Raw genomic sequence first — 21014 nt, forward strand, 5'->3', positions numbered from 1 at the left:
TAGGGCTGGACCAGGTGACCCTGAATCCCCCCTTAGTTATGCTGCAATAGACGTAGGCTGCCGGGGATTCCCATGATGCATTGAGTTTTTCCCTTCCAGTCACCTTTCTCACTCCGTATGTGTTAATAGACCTCTCTGCATTGAATCATATCTGTTATTAACCTCTGTCTCTCTTCCACAGCATATCTTTCATCCTGTTTTCCTTCTCTCACCCCAACCGGTTGCAGCAGATGGCCCCACCCCTCCCTGAGCCTGGTTCTGCTGGAGGTTTCTTCCTGTTAAAAATGAGTTTTTCCTTCCCACTGTCACCAAAGTACTTGCTCATAGGGGGTCATATGATTGTTGGGTTTTTCTCTGTACCTATGAAGTGGCTTGAGGCGACTTTTGTTGTGATTTGGCGCTATATAAATAAAATTGAATTGAATTGAAGTTGGACTCAGATCATCTTATCAGTCTCAAGTCTTTGGCCACTGATCAGGCAGTCAGACCTCGCTTAGCCTTTTGGGTAATAAAATATGAAGATGGTGTCAAAGAAAACATTTGGCTTTTTCCTAACCACTGGGTGGTTGCATCCATTGTTTGTACTGTCTGGTTAGAAGATGGTTTTTGAGTTATAATCAGAATTAGATTAGGCTACGGTTTGTGAGGGGCTTGGCACTTTTAAGTAAGCAAGATAAGCGTTACCTCTCTGTTTTTAATGGTGATCTATCCTGTTACATCGTATTCCTCAGCACCAGTTAGTTAATAACAGTGTCAGTGCTTGTATGTACAGTCAAGTGCTTATGGAACCAGATATCTCAAACACATCTGCCTTTGCCACATGAATCTTAAACCTTTAAAACCAGCTGAATAAAAACAATAGTAGAGCTTGTAGATAGATGGACAGCTAGTTTGAGGGCAGATCATGTCGGCAGTATCTAGCAGCTTTTGTAAGATTTCCCTCAAGGTTCACAGTTTTTATGATGGGATTTGATATGAATTTGCTTTCATTTGTTATCACAACATCAACAACATGTTTGTTTGTTTTTTTGCAGGCAATGATAACTTAATGGCTTAATGTGCTTTTCCTGTTTGTTGGAAAAATGAACCACATGGAAACTGATTTACAGGTGTACATGGAGACTTCCTCCCTCATCCCTGGAGCTCAGCAGCATCTAAAAAAAAGATAAACACTGCAGCTGCTTCCTTCGTCTGACCCTGACTGAGAAGCCAGCAGCTGCAACTGTGGCCCGAGGTGTTTATTTTGAATCTGTCACTTTAAAAAACGCTCTCTCAGTTACTGCATGGCTACTGCACCACTGCTTTAGGTAAAGACTGTGTGTGATATTGCTCTCAGTGCGTTTTGAGTTTAAAATATTTCAGATTTAAGCAGCCATAGCATGAACTTCTATTCATATATACATAAATATTTCACTGGAAGTCTATTTGCATGTAAATAGACTTCACCGATGCAAGTACCCCAGCCTGCCTGTACACACACGTTAAAGGTGAAATATTTGGGGTGTCATGAGATTCAGATTTGCACTCATTTGCACTGCTGTGATGGTGACCAAACCATTTACCATCCCTCTGTTTGCCTATTTTTTTTCTTTTAAATAAAATTGGACTAACAACATTTGAACAAACAGCAGAAGTTATGTTGAACAAATACCTGACATTCAAAGAGATTTACTGCTCATCTAAACTATTTTTTTAGTTATACTGAGAAAACGCCAACATGATTTCATGTTTTTTGTCACTTTTCTCTGAGATGAGAATGTCAATGTCATCCTTCTGGACTAACAGCCAGATTACCATGGTGTTTTCAGAGTTTCAAGGATATTAGTGAAGCTTCAGGGTTTTAGGTATGTTAAGTTTGTGATTTGACCCTGAGCACACTGAGATGGAAAGTGCCGTAACAAGAAGAATAAAAACAAAAGGAGAGCATTTTCTGGAGGGAGATACTCTCAGAAAGGGAATTTTGTTAATGCTTTCTTCCTGGTAGATCCTCCCAAGCTTCACTAGAATAAATGTGATGAGTCTGTGATGATCATCAACACCTAACCGTCCATGCATTTTGTCGCCTTGAGGCGACTGTTGTTGTGATTTGGTGCTATATAAATAAAACTGAATTCATTTCAATTAAGCCACATAATAGGCATCTTTTCCTTGCAAGGAAAGTAAAAAGTATATTAAATAGTTGACTCGAAGGGAAAATATGGCAGAAAAGGATGTACAGGACAACGGGGATCACTGCAGTCTTCACAAGACTGTCAAGAAAAGTCGATTCAATACCTTGGGTGAGTTTCATAGGGAATGGACTGAGGCTGGTGTCAGCGCATCAAGAGCCACCACCCACAGATGTCATCATGAAAGGAGCTACAACTGTACACCAACTCATTACTAAGCTGGAGACAACATTAGAAGTATCTTACATCTTACGTGATGCATCACTCATCTTACTACTGCGATCGTGGCTCAAGAGTTGGCAGTTCGTCTTATAATCGGAAGGTTGCCGGTTTGATCCCCGGCTCGGACAGCCTCGGTCATTGTGTCCTTGGGCAAGACACTTCACCCGTTGCCACCTACTGGTGGTGGTCAGAGGGCCCGGTGGCGCCAGTGTCTGGCAGCCTTGCCTCTGTCAGTGCGCCCCAGGGCAGCTGTGGCTACAATGTAGCTTGCCATCACCAGTGTGTGAATGGGTGGATGACTGAATGCAGTGTAAAGCGCTATACAAATACAGGCCATTTACATGGGATACAATGTGCTGAAATGTTGCTCAGTTGTCCAAAGTCCTCTTTTCAAAAACAGTGAATTCAACATTTCATTTGGAAATCAAGTTCCTAGAGTCTGGGGGAAGAGTGGAGAGGCACATAATCTAAGGTGTTTGAAGTCTGGTATGAAGTTTATGCACTCAAGGATAATTTGGAGTGCTATGTTATCTGTTGGTGCAGGCAGTGGTTGGTTCACTGTGATTTATCAAGTTAAAAGTCAACAGATCCATCTACCAGGAGATTTCAGACCATCTCATGCTTCCATCTGTTGACAAACCTTATGGAGATGCCAATTTCTTTTTCCAGCAGGACTTAGCACCTGCCTGCAGAGCCAAAACTATTACCAAATGGTTTACTGATCTTGTTATTACTGTGACTGATTAGCAAGCCATTAGCAAGTGAGAAACACTCACCCAAAAATACACATGAAGGCTGTTATCAAAGAAATGTGGGCTTCAATAACACCTCAGCAGTGCCACAAGTTGATGCCAATCAGCTTATGAAAATCATGGTTTAGTTGTCTTGCTGCAAAAAAAGCTTCTGTTCAATAGAAGTCTTGAGCAAATGAAGCTTGGCTTCCTTCTCTGTGTCCCCAGTAAACAGTTTAATGATGACTTTATGGGCTAGTCACTAGTTTTAAGTCATACTGACTAGAATGTTGCAAACCAAAGTCCTTATTATAGTCAGACAGGAGGAAATGCTGATAATATACTTAGTAAGAGGTCCTTTGAATAACTGTTAGATCTGATCACATTTGTTATATCAGATACAAAAAACAGGACTTCACTACTCAACAGGTGCTATCTTGGTGGCTATGTGCATTTTTTTTTATTTTTATAAACAGTCTGTGGTCTCTCCACAGATGTGGGATTATGTCTGGGTCACTTGAGGATAGTCAGGGAGCTGAAGAGGCTGCAGCCTGTTGACCCTGTACTACAGTCTCTGTAGTCTGTAGCGGATTGCCGACAAAGACCTCTTAGTATTTTGTTGCATTCATACGTTACCTCAGTTCTGAAGAGTTTCTTTGACACCTGTGACACCACCATGTTTTAGAGATAATACACTGTAAGCCAGTTGAAGAACAGTGTGTGATGTTTGCTAGGAATGAGGAGTTCTGCTCCTAGTTTTAACTCCATTCTAATTTCAGTCCATCTCTACTATAAATTTCAAACCTTTGAAGTTAAAGCAACAAATATTTAACTTAAGAAATGATGAGAATTAACATGAGATTAACAGTTTAATAGTAGCTACACAGACACATTCATAGCCCATAAGATTAAGAAGAAACAGTTATGTACATCGTAAGGGTTTTGTTACATCATTAAACACACTTTCTTTGCAGACACTCTTTAATGTTACCTTACATAAACTCTTATTTTTAATCAAAACAGTTTAGATACAGTTCAAAAGTTTTCCTTTTTTTTAAAGCTTAAAAAGACAACTGATCATGTATTCAGAGTATTAACTTCCCTTTGAGAGCTTGTGATGAATAAAACGAGAAGACCGGTGAGGCACAAAACAACATGTTCAGGTCAGTATGTTCCCTTCCTTCCTTCCTCTTGGTGATCTGGACAACACTTACACAAGCTGAATCCATTTAAACACAACAGATCATGCGACATGAACATGAGCACATCACAAAGGAAGGGCACTGTGTATTGTTTTGACAGTCCCTTTCAAATAGATTAGTGGACTGAAAATGTCATGGCGATAATGATGGTCTTAATATCACAGGATTCAACATTGTGTCTGGTACAGCAACAGTTAGACTTGCTTTTTAACCCCTACTGCTGTGGCAGAAGATAGTCTGTTATTAAAAGCAATTACAGACTTATTATAACAATTATAAAAAAAACTGTTTAATAAAAACATTAAAATTATAACGAGTCTTTTCTGTAATACTTGCTGTCATAAATAGTAATTACACTTTTCTTACTACTTTTCCCTGTTATATTTGTCATTAGATATAATAAAGCCAAATGTTTTTAGAGATAAGCATCTTTCCACCCACTTTAGTCCATTTTGGGGTGTTTTTCTTGCATGTGTGGTGAAAAGTTTTATTGCCCATAATAAAGCAAAATATTCAACTTGACATTGGCAGTTTTAGCAAATTCATCAAATGATAACAGACAAGTAAAATCTGCCCTTGCTAAACCCAATATCACAGTGTTCAGTCCCTACATGTAATGGATCTTTGATTATGGTGCCATCACTCATTCCTTTTGTGTTTTGCTCAGACTGGAATAGATAAAGAGAACATCTGTGGTGGTTTAATTGATTGCTGTCACCTCTTCTCTTGCCATGACCTGCAATGGGCTTTAAGTGAGACATTGCCATGGAAACAGAGCCCATCGGTTTGAGCTGTTCAGCCACATAAATATCTATAAGCTTTTTATTAAAATAAACTGCTGTCAGTGAAACGTAGCAGTGAAGACATGACACAGCCTCACAGGGTTGAAGTTTTAAAAATGCTTCTTTTGAAAAAATCTTATACCGTAGGAAAGCCTGTTTATTTCCCTTTAAATGATGCTACATTTGTAAGGAAAATGCATTTGTAGGTTAAGAAGAGAAAATTGCCTTTTCTCTTCCAGTGCCTTTTAGTTTTAAGATTATAAAAGACAAACACAGCAAGGTAAAAAACAAAACAAAAAACTGCAGTCCTTCTCATGGCCAACAGGGGGCAACTCCTCTGGTAGAAAAGAAGCCAGACTGAATGGAAGTCTATGAAAAAATTACCCTACTTGTCACTTTACATATGATCTCAGTAAATATTTTTCTGATAGGTTTATGGGCTTAATTGCTAATTTTAATTCTTTGCCTCTATAACATCAGGCTGAATTGATAAATTATGGTCCCATTTAGTGTAAATCTGCTGATAAAGCTGGGTACAATCAGCAGCTTCACTGTCAGGTAAGCATGCTGTCTTAAGTTTTCATTCACATATTGTACACTTTCTCTTGTGACATCTAGTTAAAAAAAGTCAACAAAATTGAATTCAGTGCGACAAATTAGTAAAGTTATGTCATGGTGGCAGTTTCTGTCACTTTGCATTACATTAAGCACCACCTAATGTTCGTGGAGTTGTTATAGCCATGTGGCTGAAAGTCCTGTGATGTAAGTATTATTTGACACAACCACAACACAACAATGGAAGGCGATAAGGCAATGGTATACCTGCTGCTAGGTCTATGGCTTTTTGTCAGACTCAGGGACCATTGTGTTGGTTTTTGTGTAGCCACTTCCCTCATTGTTAGGTTTTCATTTCTCTAAAGGAGTCAGTCTCATGACTTGTGGGATGATGCCATTGACTGGCCAATCGGTGGCATGCAGTCTGTTGATGTCACATTTTCAGATCGACACAGCTCACCGAGCAGGTACTAAAAAGTACCTGGTATCAGATGCTACCACCTGATGAAAAAGCCTGAAAACTGACTCACAGCAAGTTGAGCTGAGCTGAGGCACTAGTGGAAAGGGCTTTATGAGGAACTTCCACGTTAGCTTCACTTTTCTAACCTGGTGCATCTTTTGTATATGGTCTATTCTTGTGAGTCAAAGGACTTCCACATTTGCTCATCCATATCTTGCTTGCTTACATTTTATTCCCAAGTCAAATGTTTTGATGTTAAATGTGAACATTACATATTGAGGTAGATATAGTTTGACAGTAGATGTGTCTCATAGGCAATCTTGGACTTGGAATGAGATTAGGGCTGCATTTAGTCTTGAAAAAACTAAGTAAAAAGTTGATTTAAATGGAAACCGTGGCGCATTCAACTCTCTCTTATGTCATACCTCTGGCACCTGACCCCTGTGTGCACTGCTCCCATTTATTTATAACCCTGAGCTGACTGAGCAATAAAAAATATACCTCAAAGCTGCTGGCAAATTTCAGGTAAACATATTATTCATTCTGGAAACTTAGCAAAATGCAACGATTGTTCTCAGATTCCACAATTGCTTTTTCAAGCAATTTTTTTTTTCAGAAACTAGGACTGCTGTGGAGAACAAGTGCATTAAAGTCAGGTTCGGTGTCTAGGGGAGATGTGATTGACACTGAGACACTGAGAAGGGATCTGTATTTGGATTTGTTAAATTTCAGTGATGTTCTTTTCACATGTCCAGGTAGATCCAAAGAGAACCAATATCTTCTCCTTATGCATGGAAGGTTCTCCTCTTTGAAAGAAGAATAAAAATTTATGTTGCCACTTGAATAGGTTTCATTTAAAAAAAATCATTTTAAAGAAGTTTCCCCTGCCCTATCAGACACTTTTAAAACAACTAGTATTGTTATAAAATCAATTGGTAATGCTGAAGCTGTGGAAATCACTGGTTTATGGTATTGACTAGATTTATTTATTTGTTTGCTTTGCACATTTCTGTTAAATGAGGATTAAAATATAGGGTTAAGCATATGCAAACTGTGATGCAGCAAATGCTGCTGGCAGCTCTTCACACCTTAAAGTCAGATTTCAAGTGAGCTCAGGGACTTTTTTCCACTTTCAGCCTTCAGATTGATCCAATTATTGATCATGCTGTACAGAAGCCAAAACATTAATAGAGAGACAAAGATGACCTTTCAGAAGCAGCTTTTGGTTTTAAGAATTAAATCAAGGCTTATGTTTTAATGGTCACTGGGGCATATAATCTGCACTCATACAACCACCGGTCAAATAAAAAAAGAAAAAACAGACAAAATAATTTTTCTGTGAACAGCGCATCTCAAAATCTTCAGATGTTTGTCACGCATAATGTTTCTAAGCCCCAGCTGTCTTTCCCCGATGATCTCATGAACCATTTTTATGAGATGGGGCTGACTGGAGGGTATCACACCACAACACTCATCCAAACTATAGTTTTTTTGTCTGCCTTGTCATCATTCATCACAGTTATGCGTCCTAACCACTTGAGTGGGCTGTTGGCTTATGAGGTCAGACCCCCCATCTCACACGTCTCTGATTGGTGTGTATGGATAAGGGCGGAGCATCTGGAGCAGAAGAGCCGGACGGCTGAACCTGCGGACTTTGTAAACTTGCAGCAGTATACCTGTGGAAGACGGCATCACTCCATGTAAGTTTGTCTTTTTTTCATTTTTAATAGCACGCTGTCTGTTTTGTTTATTGAATGAATTTATTAAGAACGATTTTAAAATGATGATTTTTACGCATTGCTTTTTGTTTTTTGTTTGTTTTTTTAAACAAGTCTGTAAAATAACATGCCTCCAGTGAAGGTTACCAGTTTAAAACAAAGCACAGCACTGTACAGCTGCAAAATGTCCAGTGGATGTGGTGTTAATCTCGTTTTGGGGCTCCAGATCCTCCGGATAAACAGTGCACGGTGTCTTCTAATCAGTACCTCTTATTTTAAAAACAGAGAACTCTGATAAGATGTGCGCAGTAAAGATTTTTAGGTCTATTTGGATATAAGGACGCCGGATTCGTCGATTTACTAACTACAAATAGGATTATACTGAAACTGTTTTTATATAGTGGTAATAACTCACAATGCAGTTGTGCGTGTAATATTTCCTGTTTTATTACAGCTATAAAACACATGCACATTAGAATATAACATATTGCTTATTTTGCTACTGACGCAAAGCAGACATGATGCTGGTGAGGCCTTTCATTCATTTCATTCATTTATTTATTCATTTTCAGGCACAACAAATACCTATATTGAACATAAAATACACAAAACAAAAAACAAAACTTGCCTGAAAAAGGAGTGGGACGAAGAAAACTTATTAAATCCCACCCCTATACTCACTCATCAACAAAAAAAAACAATAAACTTCCCGCAGCTACGCCCATCATTGCATACAGACCCATCAACAGCCCCGGGCAGATACAAGCATCTAAGCGGCAGCTCGCAACCAACAATTAGAGCCTTCATAACTGAATACAGAATATATAAATTATAAATTGCATTACCACAGGTAACAGGCAGTAATAACTACAAGTAACAGACACACATACATATACATACATATATATCTACACACACAAGTACATATATGTACATACATACGCCCACTTTATTTTTTATTTTTTATTTTGGAATCCATACCAGCAATGGTAAGAGGACAGACATTACAGAGCACACTAAAACCCATCATTGAGTATACTGTGACCAGACCAACTGTTTGTAGAGAAATTTAAATCTATGAATATTTTTGCATTGTTTCAATTGTAAACTCAGACTGTTCCAGATTTTCACACCACATACAGACACACAAAAGCCTTTACGGGTTGTTCGAGTTCTGGGTAATTTGAATTCTCCAAAGCCTCTCACATTATAAACCTTTTCTCGAATTTCAAATCTAGTTTGTAAATTTGCCGGTAAAAGTTTAGTAAAAGCTTTATACAAAACTATGGATGTATTGTAATTAACCAGATCCTGGAATTTAAGTAACTTTGCCTGAAGAAAGAATTTGTGAGTATGATCTAGATAACCAGCCTTGTGAATAATACGCAGTGCTCGTTTCTGTACTGTGACTAATGGATTAGTTGTATTTTTATATGTATTTCCCCACACTTCCACACAATATGTAAGATATGGAAGAACCAGGGTACAGTACAGAGTACGAAGTGCATCTTTATCAAGGAATTGTTTCACTTTGTTCAAAACTGCGAGGCTTCTGGAAATTTTGGTTTTTATGTGTCTGACGTGGGGTTTCCATGAAATTTTGTTATCAATTATAACTCCCAAAAATTTGTTTTCACTCACATTATCAATTGGTACACCTTCAATGATAATTGGTAATTCTATATTATATTTTAAATTACCAAAAAACATTGCTTTAGTTTTATTTATATTTAATGATAATTTATTTATGTCCATCCATTTTTTTATTAATTTTAGCTCCCTGTTTACAGTCATTACAAGATCAGTATAATCATCGCTACTGAAAAATATGTTGGTGTCATCTGCGAACAGTATGAGTTTAAGTACTTGAGAAACATCAAAAATATCATTTATGTATACATTGAAAAGTTTTGGTCCCAACACTGACCCTTGGGGAACACCACATGTAATACCAAGTTTCTCTGAATGGTAATGCCCTATGCTAACATATTGTTCCCGACCTGTTAGGTAACTTTTTAACCAGTTACCAGCTTTCCCTCGAATACCATATCTTTCCAATTTATCCAGTAAAATTGAGTGATTGATTGTGTCGAAGGCCTTTTTGAGGTCAACAAAAATACCAACTGCATATTTATTTTTATCCAGTGTATCAGTAATTTCTTCTACTGCCTCAATTATCGCCATTGAAGTGGTTCTTTGCGTTCTGAAACCATACTGACCAACATTTATTATTTGATGTTTTTCAAGGAATTTTTCTAATCTTGAATTAAAAAGTTTTTCTAGAATTTTTGAGAATTGAGGCAGTAGAGAAATAGGCCTATAATTGGTAAAACTGTGTTTGTCATTACTTTTATATAGTGGTATTACTTTCGCAATTTTCATTTTTTTTGGAAAACAACCGGACTGAAATGATAAATTACAGATATATGTTAAGGGACTAGCAATATTCAGAATAACCTGTTTAACTACAGACATATTTATGTCATGATAATCCATTGAAGACTTACTTTTACATTTTAATGTGATATTTATTACTTCTTGCTCATTTGTAGCTGAGAGGAACAGTGAAAAGGGATTTGATTTTATATCAAATCCCTTTATATTTATATTCACGCTGTTGTGAAGTTTCCTTATATTTTATGGTCTTGGCTGAACTCTTAGATTTAAACGTTTCATGGTGTTATGCAGGTAGCATCACTGTAATGTTTCATATTTGGTAATGGGGCTCACAAAACACCATTTAATGATATGGTCACCATGATGTTTTTCTTTTTCTTTTTAAATGCTCCTGATTTAATATTTAATAATATACAGTAATCTTCATTTTTGCTTTGTTTTTTTCAAATCTGTCTTCGGTTTTTAAAGAAATTCTCGGAAAGCTTTTGGTGAATATTAGACTTCTTGTGTGCACTCTGGGAAAACATGAAAGCACATTTGTAGAAAAGTTTCAGCTATTGCATTAGCTGACTTTGGTCCTCACAGTCTGTTAGCTCCATCTTTCCAGCTCAGTGCACATTGGGCGTCCATACATGCATATTACTTCCTCTTGATGTGCTGCCATTATTTATGGGCTGTTTGTGTTTGTCTTGTAACACACTTATTCTGGTCCCTTGGTGATTCCTTTTTATTGCTTTTCTCCTATTTCCAGTGTTGACCTTCATGGTGGATGAGCACAATGTTCCTTCCCCTGAGCTTCAGAAAATGAACGCCTCTCTGTGTGACCCTGCAGCCGTTATGTATCGACTGGTGGCAGACCACCAACTTGATACCAGCTGCAACTGCTCCTCTGCCCTTTCAAACTGGACAGCGAGGGGCGTGGCCCCTCAGCTGCCCACATTCAGTACAGCGGCGAAAGCGAGAGTGATCATCACCTTCATCCTCTGTGGCATATCTGCCTTTTGTAACCTGGCAGTGCTGTGGGCGGCTCGCATAGATGGGAAACGAAAATCCCACGTGAGGGTGCTGATTGTCAACCTGACGATGGCGGATCTGCTCGTGACCTTCATCGTGATGCCCGTAGATGCGGTGTGGAACATCACAGTTCAGTGGCTTGCCGGAGACTTTGCCTGCAGGCTGCTGATGTTTCTTAAGTTGCAGGCGATGTACTCCTGCGCCTTTGTCACAGTTGTAATCAGTCTGGATAGGCAGTCAGCCATCCTCAACCCTCTGGCCATCAATAAGGCCAGAAAGAGGAACAGAATCATGCTCACGGTGGCTTGGGTTATGAGCGTTGTGCTGTCTGTCCCTCAGGTAAGGACAGGCATTCCCGCTGATAGCAGAGGCAATGATCAGGACTAATTTGAATTCAATCAGGCCATTAAACTGCTTCTCATCCTCTCTAAAGGAGGTTTAACTCCACTCCCTGCTTTAGTACAATCTTTCATAAATAATAATTTTCAGAACAAAAAGTATAGAGGCAGTCCTGAATAAAGAGCTCCCTGTGACACATTCATCCCAGTGTGGAAAACTGCTGAAAGAAGCACCAAAGTCAACAGTAAGGGGTCATTTACTCAAAGGATAATGTAGCTTTATTTATTTTTAAGAAAATGAACAAATCCCACAATCTATCCTGGTTACGGGTATTGTATCACAGACCCAGCATGAAGCTGCTGTGTTCTTGTTGTCCAAGAACACATAACAGAGGGATACTGTTGCATTTGGAGTGCAGGTAGCATTTTTCTTTGTGTTTGTGAGAACATCAGCTGAATGAGCCTGTTATAGTTTTTTCATTTCATTCTGTTCATGAGTCACAAACTGACTTAAAAAAAAAAGAAGGTATTGATTGCAATCTGTCCTTTTTGTCAGTGTTTCTTAGCACCTGTTAAAATCATCGAGTAGGTGTGTGGTGTTTGAACCTGCAGGTGTGCGCTGCGTAATTTGAAACAAAATCAAATTAAACTGTTTGTGTTCATAGAAGGAGGACACACTGGTTAGCACTGCCAGCTGAGTAATTTCTGTGTTGTTCTCCCTGTGCCTGCATGGGGTTCCTTCAGTTTCCATCCACAGTTCAAAGACAGGCATGTTAAATTAACTGGTGATGAAGCCTAAGGATAAGAGATTTAAATAGATCACCCTTCTCTAAGAGAAGAAGAAGTTTTTTGGATTAGGCTCAAATAAATTAAAGGTCTAAGAGGTGTAATTATACAAAACTGCTTTTTAAAATAAATAATAAACCTTTGTTATACTCCGTCCAGTTCACGCTCAGAGTCAGCACTTGCATATGCACTATAGAATTATGGCTAGTTAAGGACAGCAGGGTTAAAACCAGTTAACTATAGCTTCATTTCACAGGTTTGCATGGCTTATTCCAACTTTTGTAACACCTTCTAAAGGTTCATGAGCTCCCTGAAAACAGGATGGAGATAAAACTTTGTCAGGCACAAGCAGTAAAAGATGTTATTTAGCGCTCTGAGAGACAGTAGCTTGGTAAAATGTATTATCCTCATATGATCAAAATCCAACTTAGTAGTAGTTTTCTCTTTGCAAATAACTGTAAACAATTTTTAAAAGTCAATGTGACATTAGCTCAGCAGGGTTAATTCATTCTCACTTATTTCCAGTGGTATGTTGCCAGTATAATTTTCACTAATTTCTGCTACAGAAACAATACAAAATGATGAACTATCAGCAGGACTTAAAGCCACACAAGGCTGATTTTGAACCGGGGTAATCTGACCCTTGAAGTTTCTTCCTGAAACATCCATTCCCAGCTGTTTGATGTGTAAAAGCAGCTGTGAACAAAGATATCAGTAAACCTGTGAAAGTTGCTCGTGTGTTACTTCATATGACTAAAAATCATTTTCTAAATGTCACATTTTCCCTCCTCAGATGTTCCTTTTTCACAATGTGACCATCATCCATCCCGAGGACTTTACTCAGTGCACAACACGGGGGAGCTTTGTCACCCACTGGCATGAAACAGCCTACAACATGTTCACGTTTTGCTGCCTGTTCCTGCTGCCGCTGGTCATCATGATTACCTGTTACACCAGGATCTTCTGTGAGATCTCCAGACGACTGAAAAAAGACAACTGTAAGTTTCAGTTTAGTTTAGATGTAAAGAAGGAATAATCTATTAAATATTAAATGAGCGGCAGTCTGACCAGCCATAAATGCCATAAGTGTCTCCAGGTGAAGAATCCTCATACTGGTGATCCCCCTACATATTTGAGAACTACCAGCTGAACTCCCAAAAGAACGAAACAATACAGGAGGGCCATAGAAAGACTAGAAAGGGGGAGGAGCAGACAGGGAAAGAGTAAGAGAACTAAACAAATAACAAGATCGCTGTAGAAGCTAAAGCTGAATGAAAAAACAAGAATTCAATGACTAAATCATTCATGAGTAAAGTTGGCAAAGGCCTTTGACTATCCCTTCAGTATCACAGTACTCTCAAAGTGAACATCTGCTTACCTCGAGCCAATAATTAATCAGAAATAATAACTTAAAAAACAATAAAGGTTTGTGTTCATAGCATTTTCAATGTGCACTATATTTTGTTTCTGTCCTCTGTTCTGGTTCCAGTACCTTCCAGTGAAATGCACCTGCGGTGTTCAAAGAATAACATCCCGAGAGCCCGGATGAGAACTCTGAAAATGAGTATTGTGATTGTTCTGTCTTTCATCATCTGCTGGACTCCATACTACCTGCTGGGCCTGTGGTACTGGTTCTTCCCTGACGACCTGGAGGGGAAGGTTTCCCACTCCTTAACTCACATCCTGTTCATCTTTGGGCTTGTCAACGCCTGCCTGGACCCACTCATCTACGGCCTATTCACCATCCACTTCAGAAAGGGGCTCCGAAGGTTTTATACCGGCACCACCACATCGGCTGATCTGGAAAACAACACGGTCATAACTGGGTCTTTTAGTTGTGCTGCCAACTCTTTGTCACTGAAACGGGAGGTGAGCCCTGCCAGCCCTGAGAGGCTTCTGCTGTGCAAAGCAGAGTGGACCCCACCGAGGAGCAGCTTTCTAACAGCTGACAACGACACAGACAGAAAAACTCACCAGTCCAGTGCTGAGAGCATGTTATGAGAAGAATATAGTATTGGTTTTACTGTTTTATTTCCTCATATTTATTCAGTGTAATGCTCTCATATGTAGGGTACTCTCATTCTCTTACACTCTTAATTAGATACACCCGTTTAACTGCTCAAAAACACAAATATTTAATCAGCCAATCACATTGCAGCATTTATGGACGTAGACATGATCAAGACGAACAGCTAAAGTTTTTCAACTGACCATCACAATGAAGATGACAGGTGACTTTGAACTTTGAATTTGAACATGGCACGGTTGCTGGTGCTAGTTAGAGTGTTTAAGAAACAGATGGCTTTGAATCTCATCCTAGATGTGTAGCTGACAAATGTGCAGCAACTGTGTGATGGTATGGACCAAAATCTCTGAGGAATGTTTCCAGCACCTTCTCGTATCTGTGGCAACTTTGAAAGGAAGTGAGGGTACAATCCAGTGCTAGTCAGGTACCAATCGGAATACATAAAGTGGCCAATGAGAGTATGTATAAAATACAAAGGCCAAAAATGGCCGAATGCTGGAATATTGATAATTTTGTATGATATTGGGAAAATCTTCAGAAAATAAACAGTGATCATAGGATTAAAATCAATGCTTTGTAAGATCTCAATGAATAAAATCCAGCTGTGTCAGAGTGAAGTTTGTTTTGATTTTTTTTTTTTAAAACAAGCCAGGCTTTTAGTTGGGTATGCAACTATTAAACAGTCCAATAGCAATTGCAGACAGTATTTGATGCCCAAATAAGAGTAAAGAGACTGTCTGAAATTTGGTCCTACAATATAAGCAATTTAAAAAAATCACTTTGATCATTGCAGTTCAGTATTTATGGTCCAGTTTGTGCCAGTGCATTGCCAAATATTAGCCACCATAATATTTTGTATTTTTTAAGATTTTTTTTTAGATAAGTTATGCTACCTGGTGTTTTTAAACACAAAATAGAACTTTTAAAAATGCATTTAAAAAACTAACAACTTTATATATTTCTCAAAAACTATCTTTCTACCAGTCTTTAAACATATCATCTGCAAATCTCATTTCAACAATAATATTTGCACTTCCTGCAGGAGTCCTGAGAACTGTTAAGGTCATGGAAATAAAGGACTGTTTGTATTTTCTGTAAATTACAATTTGAGACCATCTGACATTAAATGTATTCAGCTGGTGGAGTGACTTTTGCTGCTGGAAATGTCTTAAGTAAAAGAATTTGTGTTGGACAGCAATTATATGGGATTTGTGTGCAGATGTCATGCAAACCCATGTCTGTCTCTGTCCCCAGAGGGGAGAGCTGCCTATAATCAGCGATGAATCATAACCGCAGATGGAAAAGGCCATTTGTGCCCTGGAAATGTGACAAAATTAAAATCCTCTTTGGCTCTCATTAAAAGAGAGCTCAAGTTCGGAGCAAAGAAACTGAGAAGTGCAGGTTCGTGCAGCTGGAGATGACTGTTGGACGCTCATTTGGGAGCGATTCTGAAAACATTTCTTAAAAAGCAGCATCTATTATTTATTCATTCATCTTCCGCCCCCCTCCCATGTGGTGTACCTCAAGGATCCATCCTTGGGCCCCTTCTTTTTAGTATTTATTTACTTCCCCTTGGCCATATTATTAAAAAACATAAAGTCTCATTTCATTTTTATGCAGATGATTGTCAAATTTATCTACCGCTGAAACACAATGACCCTAACCCCCTCAGGCCTATTTTAGAATGTCTTAAGGATATCAGAGCATGGCTGGCTTTGAATTTTTTAAACTTTAATGAAAAGAAGACTGAGGTCATTATATTTGGGCCGAGTGGATCTGGTGTCCCTCCATCTGACTTGGGTCCTCTTACATCGTGTGTCAAATCAATTGTCACCAACCTTGGAGTAAAATTTGACACAGCTCTTAAAATGGACAAACAAGTAAATACAGTGGTGAGAAAAAGCTTTTTTCAGTTGAGGCAGCTCTCTAAAGTAAAACCTTTTATTTCTTTTTGTGACTTGGAGAGAGTTTTGCACGCATTTGTGACCACTCGCCTTGATTATTGTAATGGACTTTATATTGGTATTGATCAGGCTTCACTATCGCGCTTGCAAATGGTCCAGAATGCTGCTGCTCGCCTGTTGACAGGGACACGCAAACATGAGCACATTACCCCTGTTCTTGCCTCCTTACACTGGTTGCCTGTCCATTTTAGAATTCATTTTAAAATTTTATTGCTTGCTTTTAAAGTCTTAAATGGCCTGGCTCCATCTTACCTGTCAGACCTTTTACACCAATACACTCCACAAAGATCTCTCAGATCATCTGACCAGTCACTCCTTACTGTCCCCATGTCGAGACTGAAACACCGAGGGGACCGAGCTTTCGCTGTTGTGGCCCCCAAACTATGGAACGAACTGCCCCTCCATATCAGGCTGGCCCCAACACTTGAAATGTTTAAATCACTTTTAAAGACACACTTTTTTTCAAAGGCTTTCTAGGAGTATTATCAGAGTCAGTTTGTAGTCAGTTTTTAGTCAGCTGTTGATCATTCTTAATCTTTCTACCTTGTTAATTTTATTCATTGTATATCTTATTGTTTATTCTACTCATGTTGTGATATTTAATATATACACTGATTTATTTTTATCTTTTTTAATTATATATTTATTTTGTTTATTGATTTCATTGTATGCTTAAAGTATGGTTTTTAACTGCTATCTCTGTTTTATTATTGGAAAGCACTTTGGTCAACTTGTTGTTTTTAAAAGTGCTATATAAATAAAGTTGGATTGGATTGGATCTATTATTTACAAAAAAAATGTAAATGATACAAATAAATTCAGAAATTCATCTCTTACAAAATAGTAGCTACATACCAGCATTTTATGAGGACTATATATGAACATGAAAGACTTTGGAGGTTGCATTTAATTTCAAACTGAGATAAGAAATTGAATCTTCTTTCTAAATGATGCCTGTATCATTCATCTGCTGGTGTGTGCCAACTGGATCAGGAAAATCTGGAACTGAATTGTAACCTTAGTCAAAATACTGGAATTTGTTGTTGGCCTCAGCTTGTGATTAATACCATTATATATTAAGCAGTCAGTTATTTTATTAATCAACCAATTAGTACATATTCATATGTAAAATATTAGCAAGAAGATTAGAAATCAAAAACTTGTCAGAACAATCATGATAAAAATAAACAGACAATCTTCAAATTTGAAAAGGTTTTTGCATGACTTTGAAAAAAAAAGCAACATGTTGATGGAGGAAAATTACACATTGTAGGTTTTTACAAGCGTCATATTACAAGACATTTAATGCTGAGATATAAAAGGCTCCTTAACCTCCCAGCTCTCCGTTACAAGACACACTCAGGTAATGGTGCTGTGAATTCAGACTGGTCCAGAGCGGTCATCCTGTGTTTTGCCTCCAACACAATCTAAACTTTTTTTTGACATGTTCAAGAAGCCGAAGCCCGCAAGTGAGAACAAATCCGAAGAAGACCATCTGTGCTACGTGTGATAAAAGGGCAACTTTGGATGGATCTGATTCTCCTGAAAGTGCTCAGAGTACATGAGTAAAAACAGAACTGTTATGAATCCTTTGTTTTTAAATTAATTTAACAACTTTTAATTCAGGTTTCATTTGGCTTTAAGGGCAGAAAATAAACCAACAAGGGAAAACTATCACTGGCTGTTTTGTTTGTGTGTTAGCACTTTCAGTTAATCCCAAGGAAGAATAAAGGTAAAAGACATCAGTTAATCTGAGTGGGAAAAACTCAAATCATCAAAAATAACAGACCAAAAAAAGCAACCCTTTGAAGTCTTTGCTTCATAGCAGGAGCTTTATTTCATGTCAGAAGCTTTTTTTCCACAAACAGATTCTTTTCTTGGTGCACATCTAATACTGACACGAAAACCTGCCAAGCTCTCTGAATGGAACACCTGAGCTATTGTTGCCTTTTGAGTCATGACATGAGGGCTTCTGGTCTCAAGTCTTTTTAAAGCCTCTTAGAAATTCAAATTAGAAATTCAAATGAGGCTTTCAGTCAGATATTAAAAACGGTATCAGTATCTTGTTCACTTTCATGGAGAGATGTGGCAGTGTGCTTTCATAAGATGAAAGGAAATGAAAGAGAATTACACAACTGTGTACAATCCTGTTTCAAAAAAAAAAAAGAATTGAATGAATGGGAAGTCTTTTAAAGACACCCCCCCCCCCAGTTAAATGTTACTCTCCATGCTCATTTTCAGTTTGATGCCAGTAAGATGTTGAAAAAAGGCAACAACCGAGTGGAAAAGAACAGAAAAAACCTGCTGGTAAATCTCACACTTCATTAGCTTAAATAGTAACATGACTGGATACAAAAATATTTCCCCACAAAGGCATGCTTTCTCATTGTACTCACTGCAAATATATATATATTTTTAATGAGTGTAAACCTGTCAAAAATATGGCTTTCATGAATTATGGTCAAGTATATAAACAGGACCCCACATTATAATTCAATGATTCAGCTGTTCCTAATATCATCTCAGATCTTACCTGTCATCTAATTTTTTTTTACCTCAGTGCTCATTAAATTCAGTTTTCAGTTTTCAGTTTTATTTGTCATATGCAAGTTAGCACAGGGTCAACATTGCAATGAAATGTGTTTGGCGAGCAGCAGTCACTCAGCAGCGTGGTACAGTAGGAGAAAATATAATAAAATATGATAAAAAATAGAAAAATAGTAAGGAGCAAAATATTAGAGAGACATGGTAAAAGAGAAAAGATGACTAAATATATATGTATCTATAAATATAAATATATGTACAGGGATTAAATAAGAAAATCTTGAAAAGAAATATGACGGGAGGACAGATGGGATATTGCACAGGAATGAGCAGCAGAAAATTACAGTATTGCACTTTTAAATATAAATATCAATAACAGTTAATAAAAGTTCAGACATCACCTGATCATGTTCCCGTCGAGAAAAATGTTTTTGTTTGCCAAAAAACATAGCTGAGTATAGACAATAAATACTCTTATACGGAGCCCCGCAGGGGACATGGGAGGAAAAAAAGTTAAGATGGACTTTTGCGAGATCTCGCAAAACAAACTTGGGATCTCGCAAAAGTTTTAGCCGCATTCTTCGGAGGCCGCCAGCTCGAAGCCGACCGGGAGGTCGAAGCACGATGTGCCGGGAAAGCGGTGTTCCTCCCGGCTGTAGTAGGTCTCGACCTCCCGTTAGCTTCGAGATGGTGGGTGTCAGATCTCCGAAAACGTCGGAGCACTTTTGCAAATATGTGATGTCTTGTAAACTGAGCAGGTATCTGACGTTTACACAACTACATTCACGCCTCAAAATATCTTAAAAGTGTGTTTTGTGACCCAGAAAGAGTAATATTACAACTAAGTAGCTGCCGCCATTGTTGGAATTCAACTTTTGCGAGATCCCGAGTTTGTTTTGCGAGATCTCGCAAAAGTTTTGTGAGATCCCGAGTTAGTGTTGCGAGATCTCGCAAAAGTCCGTCTTAATTTTTTTTCTCCCATGTCCCCTGTGGGGCTCCGTACTCTTAAGCTACAGTGTGTAATTGTTTTTGTTAATTTTGTTGCATAACATTTTTTTTCCCCTGTCTTTTGAAAACATGACTTATGACACATTCAAGGCCCCAAAAGGCAACAAAATGTCAACATGCTGCGACTGAGCTCAGCTCAGCTTGCATACAGTCATCCTTTAAATAAATGTCCCTCGAGCTCAGCAGATATAAAAGCAAGGACCATTTTTCTACAAGTCACATTTAATACCTGAAATCTGATCTTACTTGAAATAAAATAAAAACCTGAGATTCATGGTTTGAGTCACTTTTGGATCTATGAGTTCTCCCAGGTAAAGTTTTGCTGTGAGAGGACCATGTTTCAGCAACTTTGTATCCGAAATCATGAACATTTACTGCAAATAACACAGGCATGAAACCTTATTTCCCTCTATGAACATCATGCTCATTTTGGAGACTACACATTAGTTGTTAGTCTCCAAAATGAGCATGGTGTTCATAAACCTATCAGGATAAAATTTAATGAGGTCATAGACAATGTTCCCTCTAAGCTGCGCACGTGCGCAATTGAGCACTGCTGGCACGCTCTCTGCGCACAGAAAATCTGTGTTGTGCACAAAAAAAATCTAACCTGAATTGAAATTAAAATTAATACTTTAACAATTCTGTTTTGCAGTGTTAGTCAGTGACTGGCTGCTCCCATATGGGATTAGAACGATGCCACCTTATCCCATAGTCCAGCCAATGATGCGATTTACATTCCTATATACGCAGCTAATCAGCGTGGTTGACAGGCTATGACAGCGTCCTTATGTGCCGACACCGGTGTTTTAGCTAGGAAAGCTGCGTGGCTGATGTGGAGTGAAGCCACGTTAATGACAACGTGTACAAGCTGTGAGCAGGACAGACGGAACAATTGACGGAAAAAGTATGGACTTGATTTTCTTCCTGAATACTGTCGTTGTTTATATTTACTGCAGGAATAAACGGTAAAAACGGCGTTTTATAAGAAAAAAGGCTCGAAAGCACTCTCCGCATGTGAGCAAAAACTCCACCCCCCTCTCCCTTTCCTATTCGTCCAAAAAAGTACTATGTCAACCAATCAAAAAATGATATGGCA

The 21014-nt window shown here is 38.3% G+C and overlaps 1 protein-coding gene across 1 annotated transcript; it reads left to right on the plus strand.

The window, feature by feature from the left end:
* The first annotated feature begins 7787 nt into the window (after positions 1-7787).
* Positions 7788-15276, plus strand: LOC146718421 (gonadotropin-releasing hormone II receptor-like). The gene is made up of 4 exons (XM_085451266.1): positions 7788-7820; positions 10987-11588; positions 13167-13371; positions 13863-15276. Exons 2-4 carry the CDS (start codon positions 10998-11000, stop codon positions 14372-14374), a joined length of 1308 nt encoding a protein of 435 aa, XP_085307392.1. The 5' UTR covers positions 7788-7820; positions 10987-10997; the 3' UTR covers positions 14375-15276.
* Positions 15277-21014: the final 5738 nt, after the last annotated feature.

Source organism: Copadichromis virginalis, linkage group LG1 (assembly GCF_057382275.1).
Source record: "Copadichromis virginalis isolate Kocher_CV1m ecotype Utaka linkage group LG1, C_Virginalis_male_GT1.1, whole genome shotgun sequence".
NCBI lineage: Eukaryota > Metazoa > Chordata > Actinopteri > Cichliformes > Cichlidae > Copadichromis > Copadichromis virginalis.

Bases quoted from the DNA above. Each gene is read 5' to 3' on its own strand.
- LOC146718421 (XM_085451266.1), top strand. From the start codon at position 10,998: ATGGTGGATGAGCACAATGTTCCTTCCCCTGAGCTTCAGAAAATGAAC. The intron at 11,589-13,166 runs GTAAGGACAGGC...TTCCCTCCTCAG, and splicing joins TTGTGCTGTCTGTCCCTCAG to ATGTTCCTTTTTCACAATGT. The intron at 13,372-13,862 runs GTAAGTTTCAGT...TTCTGGTTCCAG, and splicing joins ACGACTGAAAAAAGACAACT to TACCTTCCAGTGAAATGCAC.